Source organism: Morone saxatilis, unplaced genomic scaffold (genome assembly GCF_004916995.1).
Source record: "Morone saxatilis isolate NCDOM2014 unplaced genomic scaffold, NCSU_SB_2.0 Contig8, whole genome shotgun sequence".
Classification (NCBI taxonomy): Eukaryota; Metazoa; Chordata; class Actinopteri; family Moronidae; genus Morone; species Morone saxatilis.
Genome location: NW_023340257.1, coordinates 9,220,868 through 9,232,685, shown reverse-complemented (window position 1 = coordinate 9,232,685; position 11,818 = coordinate 9,220,868). Strand labels below are relative to the sequence as shown.

Below are 11,818 nucleotides of genomic sequence, written 5' to 3'. Positions count from 1 at the left end.
TCCTCTTTTTCTCTCCAAATTATTACTGTGCTTTTCCTACATGCCTGTATTTTTAGGTCAAATGAATTATCCTGGTTTGCTGCACATAAGCGTATCTGGATATTGGGTTCCAAAATGGGCTGGTTTGTAAATAGCCAGAAGAAAAATATATTTCTTCTGTTTGCATGAATAAATTTATCTGTGGATTGCTTGTGTGTGCGTGTGAGTGTTTATGTGTGTCTGTGTCTGCGTGTATTTACTCAAGAAGCCAATTCAGCTCTTCACGATCAGATCTTAAAGCGATTACTCTGTTTCCTTTTTATGAGACACAGAATGTATTACTGTTATGTGGGTGAGCAGCAAGAGCAGAGTTATAAGTATTAGTAATACACTGTTATTTAAATGATCTGTTTTCCTTCAGATGGTTAGCGCACTTTAATCTGCTTGTCAGTTCACTGCCTCCCACTTGTGGTTAAGCCTAAAATTCTGTGGTAAAACAAACAAGTAAAATATTTAAGCAACAATTCGTTTGCAAAGTATTTTGATGTTAAGTACCATATGTGCAGAGAGCAACCATTCCTTGGCTAAATCTGGAATTTTATTTTACTTACAAAAACACCAAAAATAATGCAAACTTCACCACCCCTGTGATTTGATGTCAATAACACTACCCATTGAATGTCTTTATAGAGGGTTCTTTCTCATTCTCTGTCCCTCTTTAGGCCGCGCCAGCATTCGCCCAATGAAAAACATCACAGCAATTGCTGGTCGGGATGCTTTCGTTCACTGTCGTGTGATTGGCTACCCTTACTACTCCATAAAGTGGTACAAAAACTCGGCACTGCTACCATTTAACCACCGACAGCGAGCATTTGAGAACAATGGCACACTGAAGCTAACCAATGTGCAGCAGGTGGACGCTGGCGAGTATAACTGCAAGGTGATGGTCCAACCCAACAAGATGGACTCCCAGAGTGTCCATGTTCGTGTGAGAGGTGAGTTGAGTTGACAAAGTCTAGTTGCTGCACAACGTTGAGATGTTACTATAGTTTTATTTAGATTGCAGTGCATCTTGAGCATTAAACCATGAAACTAGGCAGGAGTTTATTATTACAAAACATTTATTTTCATATATAATTTTCTATTAGTAATATACTGCAACAGATAAATATTTGGTTGTTAACAAACCATTTTTTGTCATCATAAGAGTTCCTATTTTCCTTTTAACTATAAGGCTACAGAGGCCGCCCTTTAGCTTAGCTTATCATACAGACTGAAAACAGGGTAAAACAGCTAGCCTGGCTCCATTCAGAGGTAGCAAAGTCTGCCTACCAGCACCTCTAAAGCTCACCAACTAATATTTTATATTTCATTGGTTTAATCGATAAGAAAAAATGATTGCTACTATTAGATTATTTTCTGGCCCAGGTTAGGGTTAGGAACCCTAACCCGCTTTCTTGAGCTGGTCGCCTAATGGTGGTGATTAATTAAACAAACAAGACATGTCTTAATACTGAGCCAGGCTAGCTGTTTCCCTTTGTTTCTAGTCTCCAATGCTAAGCTAAGCTAATCAAAAGAGTGGTATTGATCTTCTCATACAGCCTTTGTCAAGAAAGCGCATGTTTATAACTATTACCTTTATTGTCACAATTTTGACTTTCTGTTATAGCTCTGTGGTTTCATGCCAAAGTCCCATATATTGCGCTATGATGAAGCTGAATTTGATAGATTTAGTTTAAATTGGAAACGTAAGGCACATTCTGAGTTACTTAGTCTACATGTGCATCTAAAAATTGCTTCACTTGATAAATAAACAGACCCACTCACATAGCAAGGCAGACAGCTATATCATATAGCATCTCACCAGACTTCTAAATAAATCTACCTGATATTCCTCAGTACATCAGGGTATCTAATGAATACTGTATCAGTGCCACTGATATTACGGAGCTGAGTGATTGATCTCCACTGAGATCTTACAACTGTAATAGGTAATACTAAAAAGGGCTTCCCCATTATGCCCCATTTCCCCATTTCCCTCTGTACAGTATGTTAGGTTGTTGTCACTATATTACACTTTCCAATGGAGCGAGGAAAACGGAGGGGGAGATAGAGTGAGGACTAAAGAGAGAGCGATGATATAAAGCAACACTTCCCAGTGGTGCTATAGTGAGTGAGTGCATTTGTTAATTTACTCTGCTCATGCTTAAAATGCGGAAGTGTCTTTGGGGATCCCTGGAGTCCATTATCTCCACTTTGTTGTGAATTAAGTAAGGTGCTAAAGTGCTTCTTATTTCAGTGTTATTGGAATTCACTGGACACTCAAACACTGATGACTTGTGTGATGGCTGGAGATTTGTCGAGCTGTTTGAATAGATCGTATTGTATAACTGTGTCGTTATATTAAGCAGCCAAATTTACTTTTAACGCTTGTTTTTTTTTCTGGATATGAGCTATTTTTGTAATCAGGGTTTTAGATCGGGGGATAAAATAGTAGATTAATGTAGCAGCCAGACTGGAAGATAGGTAAGTATGTAGGTTAGTAGATCAATAGATTATTGACAGAAAAAGTTCTGGTTCGCATAGACTTCTGTTCCCAAACAACCTGAATGAGTCATCTTAAAGTTATTTTTTTGTTCTGTTTCTGTGTGCTCTTGTAGCTTCTTGTGCTGAAAGGACAAAATGTTCCAGTCTGAGAATGACAGGAATTATTGCAGAATGCTTTTCTATTCAGGTCTTTTATGTTCCTTCACTGACCTCTTTAAAGCAAGATAGTTAGAAGATTGTAGGATTACTCTGAGAAAAGGACACAGTGCCTGCCACAGAATCCAGGGAATTAAGATGGTCTTTGAAACTCACGGCTGAAATCACATTTGATCTTTGTGTCTCTGTCTCTCTCTTTCCTCCTCTATCTGCAGTCCCTCCCTACATTCAGCCCTTTGAGTTCCAGCGTTTCACCATCGGCCAGCGTGTCTTCATCCCCTGCGTTGTCATGTCAGGGGACCGGCCACTGGACATCACCTGGCAGAAAGATGGACGACCGATCCCCGCCAGCCTGGGTGTGACTGTGGACAACATCGACTTCACCAGCTCACTGCGAATCTCCAACCTGACGCCCGACCACAACGGCAACTACACTTGCATCGCCCGCAACGAGGCTGCTGCTGTGGAGCACCAGAGTCAGCTCATTGTGAGAGGTGAGAGAGCACAAAGGAAAAGATTATATATCTAATGGCACCTAGTGGACTACTATAATCTGTAGCATGTGTGCAAGTTTTCATTTTAAGCAATCCCCACAGTACCAAACTTCAATTATTAGTTCCTCCTGTCTGGCTGAAGGTAAACTGGTATGAAAAGCTGCTTACACAAGCTACAGTATAATAAAGACACCAGGAAATGTAACATATCAATGTTAACTGTTACTTGTGTTTATGTACATGTACAGTTCCTCCTCAGTTTGTGGTTCAGCCTGAGGATCAAGATGGGATCTATGGGAAAACTGTGACTCTGAACTGCTCAGCTGAAGGCTACCCACCACCCACCATTGTATGGGAACACTCCAAAGGTACATTAAACACAGCACACATTAACCACTGCAAGTCAACCTGCCAGCTATGAGGGAAAACAAATCAAACTTTTAAATTCTAGCTTACAGAATAACAAAGCAGACTTTTAGTCTGCAGAATGCTCTGCAATAGCGTTGACGTCAACATCTAATTCATAATTATTAATATTTTCTGAAAGCTGTGCTATATCAGACTCGGTGTGTAATATATGCTGTGCCTGTAAAAGACTCAAACATGGATGTCTCAAGTCCATCATTCAAGGTAATTAAATCCACATTTAATGGATATAGTGTTACAATTTACACTATGTTGTACCCTCACAAAACAAACTGCAGTCATTTTACTGTCCTGAACACTACCTATCGCTACTGTCCATCCCATATGAACACAGCATTAGAAGTACAGATTTTTTTATTCCTAAATGACCAATGCTTACCCAAAGGAAGCATACACAACAACTCACTGCAACAATAAACACATGCAGTACACAAACAGAAAGTAATATGGATACAAGTTCTCTGCATTTACCTATTGAAGTGCAGTTATTGAAGGTTGCAGCCTTCAGCTCTAGTCCACTCTGAATATTCATCCATTTTTTAATCAGTATGATGAAAAGGATATGTGTTTATTGTAATACTAGTTTGTAATGATCATTTTTACAACAACAGTACAGTTTTTGTGTAGCTGGCTGAACCGCTTCATGGTGTCAGGTTGTGTTTCTTAAAACAACAGTGTATGAAGGTGAGTGCTGTCCACAGCTGGTACGACAGTAGAAGTGTTTTTGCAGGTGAGTGGGTTCCATTTGCTTCATCCACAGCCGGTGCATAGGTGTGTGTGAATGCACAGACTTACAAACACACACACACACACAGACAATCTGCACTGTAAACATAGGCTGGAGGCTTGCAGGATCTCCACCTGCATCATTAGAGAATCATCAGAGAGAGACAGACAAAGACTGACAGACAGATATACAGAGGCTAGAGCATTAGCAGACAGACAGGCAGGGAGGCAGCAGGTGAGTTCAGCCACTTGAGCAGGGCAGATGAAGAGGGGCCCCAGGTGTTTGCTCCATCATCCATATAACCAGGGATGAAAGCTTCACCAACAGAAGGACAACAACCAATGAGGAGTGGTGTGTGTGTGTTTGTGTGTGTGTGCGTGTGTGTGTGCGCTAGGCCCCATGATCAAAGGAATGAAAGAATCAGATCTGTTTTTCACCCTTTGATTGGATTTGTGTGTGTGGACATGCGTGTGTGTGTATGTGTATGTGTATGTGTGTGTGCAGTGAGACAAGCAGGCCTCATGCCTGATTAATGATGTCTGACCAGTCCTGATCAGTACGGAGAGATCAGACTGAGCAGTGTGTGTGTGTGTGTGTGTGTGTGTGTTTACTCAATCGTAGCATTAAAAATAATCATTACCTATCCAGAGGCCGCAGCTCGGTTTTGTTTTCTTTGGGACCTTCCTCACATATTTGTACCTCCTATTTTTTATATATTTTCTGTTGCTCTGTAATGTGCTGCACAGGATATCGGTCAGAGCAAAAAAGCATTAAAAAATCACCTCCAAAAATGTATCCAGGGTAGGTGACTTGGGAAGCTATCTTCTAATTTGTTGTAAGTCAGAGTGCAGTTTGTCCCGAGAATGGCTGTCTGGCATGCTTTTACTGCAACAGAAGTAGTTAAGAGCTAGATGAGTGTCTCTGGGAGATATGGAACAGTAAGTAAAGGTCAACTGCTATTAGCATAATGACTAGCACCATTTGGATATGCAAAATCCATAATTCAAGAAAGAACACATCTCCCTCCCTCTACCGCTCTCTGTCTCTCTCTCTCCGAGCCACGGGAGCAGGAACAAAGTCACCACTTGACCCTTTGCTAGCCTCGGCCACTTGACTGCATTTTAATTAAAAAGCAAAAACCCACAGCTCACTAAATAGCTTAATCTCTACACGCTAACTTAAACACAAGCTAATGCAACGTCTGGCTCAGTTCACACATGTGTTTAATACTACATGAGCAAGGTGGAGTACAGTGCTTTCATCACGATAAAAGCAGGCCGTTCTAAAGCCTTATAATTCAGTGTCAGTGACACAGATTTAAGGCTGCCATTGCAGAATGACATACTGTATTGTTTGACAATAGAACAAGAGTGATTATATCATTTTATATTAATAAAGATAGGTATTAATTACAACGCAGGCAGCAGGCCAGAATATGTCAAAGATGCCAAGTCCAATTATTTCAACAATGCTTCAGTGATGGAAATCAAATGTCAGTCGTACTGGACTGTTGAGAGTTGAGAAAAGACATGCGCAAAGCATTACTCTACTTGTTCTCAAACTAGACAAATCCACGCCTTTTGGATTGCTCTGGCCATTTACTGTATGTGGTTGTTGCTTTAAAAACAACAAACACGAATGCGAAAATTCAGATTTGAGAGTCGACACACAGGAATAAATAGTCCAAAAAAAATCCATGTCTAGCTGCAGTTAACATTTTTGAATCTCAGTGTTGAAGGCCGGCAGCAATGCAAAGCCTCTCTGCCCTCCTTCTGCCTGTTGTTCCTCTGCACCAATCTGCTGTCTTGTTAAACATGAGCATTATGTCTGTTGTGATTGCATCACACCAGCAGCTCTGCCTGCTTCACTGTGCTCAGCAGCTGTTTGGCGGTTTAAGGATTTAGGCCTGGTGTTAAGAAACATGTTTACAATCCTCCCTAAATCTGATGGGCTTTGTCATCAAATCTGTAAACACAGACGCATGGTCAAATGAATGCGCACACACAAATATATAAACACACAAACACACACACACACTGGAGGTCAGCTTACTGTTAAGTGCTGTATTTGCATTATAGATCTGAAAATCACATATCAATTTATTGGCCTGTGTGTGCATTTATACATAATGTATGAACTCTATTAAGAGTTGGATATGTTTGTTTTCTCATTTACAGTGTTGTTTCTGTCTCTCTTTCTCTCCTTTCTGTCTTTTCTCTTCCTACGTGTGCCAGGTGCTGGCGTACCCCAGTTTCAGCCCATCCCACTGAACAGCGGCTCTCGTGTCCAGCTGCTGAGCAACGGTTCGCTGCTAATCAAACACGTGCTGGAGGACGACAGCGGTTTCTACCTGTGTAAGGTCAGCAACGACGTGGGAGCTGATGTCAGCAAGTCCATGTACCTCACCGTCAAAAGTAAGGGCCTGCGTCTGATGTGCGATCAATAACAGCTGATGGGCAGTAATCATTGTGTATTTTGATGTCTGGGTTGGTGCAGTGACAAGCACTCAGAAAGAAAAGAAAAAGAAGCTTCCCAGCTGCAGGATTTTACAGATAGCTCCTCTTAAAGTTGATCGGTCAGACATTAATTTTGTCGAACATGGAGGATAGAAGATGCCACATTACCAGATTCAATAGCAAACTGCGAGAAATGTTCCAGTCATAATCCATCCAAAGCAACACATCACTTGCCGAAATAGCTTGAGATGAGTTTCAGCTAAATAAAAAACATTTTAGAAGATTACCAAAGAATTTAAGAGGTCATTATCCTGTCATGAGACGGACTAGGGAAGATGACAATTCAGTACATTTGTTGAAATAGTGGAGGCTGATGTCCATGCTTATAATAATACCATGGGTTATTGAGTATAAGCATGTTTGTGTTTATGTGTGAGTGCATGAGTGTTCTCACTGCTCTCTTCAGTGGTCGGCACGTTAATGTCCCCGACTACAAGGTCTCCCGCCTCTAGTAAGCATTAGCATGTAGCTCCCCTATAGTGCTAAGAGTGGCTCCTCATTTTCATGGTGCTTAGATGCGAATCAGGCTTTTTTTCACCGTGCTAATGTTACCAAGCTCTCTCCTCAACAGCCCAAAGCCTGATATGTAGAACACAAATATGAAAAACATGAGTACTGTTATTAGTCCAATGGTATGGAAAGTTTAACTGTCCCTGACCTCCAACCTCTGTACAAAGGGAAGACAAAAAATGATTTGTGTAGAACTCTCCTTCTGGATTAATCAGTACTTGTTATCATTAATATCAGCTGGCATGTCGTGGATATTCATGTGTCACTGTAATTAAGCCTCGCAGTGTACAAGAGCTGCCACTGCGTAAAGCTGTCAGTGCTGCAGCAGCAGGCTCAAAGATGAACATGCTCTCTGTGTTTTCATAGGTCAGTTTGCTGACTGTAGCACCCAGTTGCTATGCAGCAAGTTGACCTATGGCTGTACTAACCTTTTTTTCCTTCCGTTTTCTACCAAGCAGAGAGCAAACACTGTGGCAGCAGCTACAGTAGACTCAACTCTCAGTAGCACATCTAACTCCAAACACTAAACATAGATTTTTTAAGACTTAATTAACTTAAGCAAACAAGGTCTTATATAACTGAAAAACACATCTAATGAATTAGAACTGCATTTGTTCATGATAGGCCTGTAGTCAGCTGGACTTCATTATACCAATAAACCATAAACAGGTTAGAGTGATATGATATGTATCAGTAATCCAATCAGCAGCACACATCTCCCACTTTTCTCGCCTCTCTGACCTTTGTTGTTTTTGGTCCAGGAGGTCTTTCGGTCATTTTTGGAGGTCATCTTTCTGTGACGAATGAAAAAATATGCAGCAGCAAAATATTATTTTTCTCCACACTAGTCATCTACACTGAGGTGTATTTGTGTTGTTTGTGGTCTAGTATTGAAGGAGGAACATGTGCCATGCAGGAGTTTATGAGCCCACTAAAACTTTGTGTTGTAGCCTACTTTCTGCTGGTGTGTGTACGTACAATTTACACACACACACACACACACACACACATAGAAAAGATTAGATGAATTTTCAAGTGTTTTTTCCTCACTCTGCTCTATTGCCTTGACACAAATCATACTGTTCCACCTTACTGAGACCCCCTCTGTCATTGGACGTGTGTGTGTGTCTTTGTGTGTGAGAGTGTACAAAATACCTATATAGGACAGACATACTAGAAAGAGCAGTGGTTTATGTGTATATAGTTTTGTTTTGTGTGCATCTTGAGGGCGGGTGAGAAGTAAACTGAGATGGCAGGCATGGTTTCAGTTTCATTGGTCTTTGTAGTCAGTTGTATAATCTACCATAGTAGAGTAGAGAAAGAGAGAGAGAGTATGTGTGTGTGAGAGAGAGAGGGTTGACCCAACGAACACACTCTGCTGTTGCTCAGGGCTTCGGTTTCATGCTGTACACGGCTCTATCAAAGGGAATTTTGACAGCTTTAGTGCTAAATAATGTAGACTTACTTCTCATAACTAGTAGCTCCATTAGCATGAACAGTGATGGTAACAATATTTACAGTTTTTATTATTAATATGAAAGACAAGTTAGTTTCTTTCAGATGAATTTGCATTTATTTTTAGTAATTTCATTCAAGTTTTTAAAAAATCTTACCACACATTGAACATGGTTGTATATATAGTAAGCAAAGTAGGATCAGTTAATTGTTCCCTTATGTGTTGTATACACATTAATTGCATACAGTTTATATTATTACTGCTATAATAAATCACATTAAACCATTAAAAACATTTCTTTTTGATCTGCAACTATTGAACAATTCTGACACGTGCACAGAGCCTCCGCTTCAAACCCTGAGTCCTTCCAGAAAATATAACATTGTACAATTAAAATAATTCATATCTAGACATCAAATTATTAATCTGATTAAATTTGGTGCTAAATTTTAAATTATTTATGTTATTTATTTTCCTAAGCTTTAGTTGCATATATTTGTGGTTGTTTAAAAAAAAACCCGCTCTAAAACTTTTGACTATAATTTTTACTATTACTCAAATATGCAGTATTTACATACAGTTGTCGATGAATTTGTTCACTTTTCCTACAGCATTTTGTCATTAATCGCAAAAAACTACAAATTACCAATACCAATTTATTTTTGCAAATAGAAGTTAGTAGTAATAGAAGTAATTTTTCAATACACAATTCACAAAAACCTCAATGCTTTTGTATCTGGTTGGCTGTTTTGCCCATACCTACTTATCTCCAGATGCAATACACAACTGAAACAAATTACAGGACTCCAACGTCCTTTTCTTCGTACTGCAGCTAAACTTGTAGTAACAATGCCTGTAATATGTCATCATCAGTAACACTGAATATGAATTAAACACACGTGAGTAAAATTCTCTTTTCACACTCTGTCCATTTACTTCTGAAGTAAATTTCTCCTGCAGTGTCATCTAAAACCTCTAAGTAATTTATGATTCAGTTAGCATTGACGTTGACATCTTCACAGCTAGAATAATTCACATTACGGGGAACAACTGTAAGTTCTTTGGGCCTGTGATAATACTCTGTACTTTCCTTTCCTCTGCTGCCATTGGTCATTACATGCTGGCTCAGGCACATGCTTGTCACTCATCAACAGATCACATTTCATGCCCTTTAAACCCTAAACTGTACTCGTACACTCAAGATGCTTTCTGTAAAAGTGTACTTACTCGCATGAGTAGTTTGAAAAAGGGAGACCATTACTGTGCTCGTATACATCAGCACCATCATGTCCATTTCTCAGGGTTTGTGTGTGTGTTTGTGTACAATTACACATTTCTATTCATTTTTAACCAGACAGTATGATTGTTATCACACATACTGTAGATGTATTTTACTGCGAGTGTGTTTGCAGTCACATTTGTTTTTATTTATGTCATTCATGGTGCATTGTGTTAAATCTGCTTGCATGCAGCGTATGCAATTGTGTGTGTGTGTGTTTGTGTGTGTGTTTTGCAAGACGCTGGAACTCTTGAGTGCATTTCAGCCTCATTTAAATCCGTCAATACTTCAATTAGAAGCCGACGAAGGGGCTCAAGGGAAGAGCAGTCCGTGTGTTTCTCTGGTTTATTTGCACGCTCTGGCTGTCTTTGTTTCTTACATTTCCACCAATGAGAGAAAGATTAAAAAGATAAATAACAGTATTTGTCTCATTTAAACCCTTGTTCATTTGCTGGTAACTATGTGTGTCCACCAAGTTTCTAAATCCAACAATAAAGCATACATTTATTTACCATTTACAGATAATTTTTTAGCTTCATTCAATCTCTGTGCTAACAACATAATTTTAGTCCCAGTTGGATATTAGACTAGTACATTATATATCTTATCATTATACATCAGTCTGTGTTGCTCCTTGTGTCTCTGTGAATGTGTTGTTACTCCTCTTTCTAAATCACAATGTCACCATAGTTCATCCTGTAAAGAGAATTGCTCTGCTTATATAATAGTATTTGATGATTTATAGAACTAAAGATTTTTTAATGTATGAAGTGTTCCATCGCAACTCAATTCAGAAAGCCCTGTATACAGTAGGCCTAAATAATAATTTGTTCCTCAATCGTATTAGCCTTATTTCTATGTCCATGTTGTAAATTCAAGCAGGATTCACGCAGGACTTGTCAGCCCTATAATTAATGAATATCAAATTATTGTCTTTATAAATCCATTAATTGTCTTCCTGTTTTGTATGACCAATTGTCCAAAACCCAAAGATATTCAATTTGTTATCATACATCGCAAGTGACCGTTGGCTAAACCCCTCTCCTGAGAAGCGGTTGTCCAAATCATAGCTTTACTGTTTTTGGATTTCCAGATTTGAAGCTTATGATTTCTCCACATGCAGACATTGTATTCAACAATTAAGGGAGTCAACGTTAGCCTAAATACTGTAGCTAGCTCTAGTACCTATAACTGATAAAATCTACATTTGTTTGAAATCAAGGATCCATTGTTTCAAATAAACAATAAACTCAATTATGTGCCATCGAGAAGGAAAAACTTAACAGACATACTACGAACATGAACGATGAATCGCCTATCAAATAGTTACCAATTAATTTTTTCTTCCTCAACTAATTTAGTACCATCAACTAATCATTTTTTTAGCTCTAATTTCATCTTAAAGTTCACTCGGGGACTTGGAGTGTAAGTTTCTATACAAACGATATGCGACTCTCCTCCATACTGTTCAGTGACAGTAACTTGAAAACGTGGTCAAAGGATTAGAAAGGATCCACCTCACTATGGCTCTTTTCCATCTTATCCCTCGATACCTCCCTCACCTCCTGTCTTTGCCCCCCTTTCCTCCCTCTCTACCCCCTCAGCTCTCTTATTTCTCCCTTGTCTCCCTGTTCCCACTCACACTTTCTCCTCTACCCGCTTGTGTTTTATTACCAGGCCCCTGTAATATCGCTGGATATTAAAAAATATACATCAACTGAGCAATTA

The 11,818-nt window shown here is 39.4% G+C and overlaps 1 protein-coding gene across 1 annotated transcript in view; it reads left to right on the top strand.

The window, feature by feature from the left end:
• The window catches only part of dscamb (Down syndrome cell adhesion molecule b), a 91,076-nt gene that overhangs the window by 52,521 nt on the left and 26,737 nt on the right, over nt 1–11,818 (top strand). The window contains exons 7-10 of the mRNA XM_035679392.1: nt 702–974; nt 2,898–3,176; nt 3,425–3,544; nt 6,564–6,743. Coding sequence (XP_035535285.1) covers nt 702–974; nt 2,898–3,176; nt 3,425–3,544; nt 6,564–6,743 — 852 coding nt within the window. The remainder of the gene's footprint in view (nt 1–701; nt 975–2,897; nt 3,177–3,424; nt 3,545–6,563; nt 6,744–11,818) is intronic.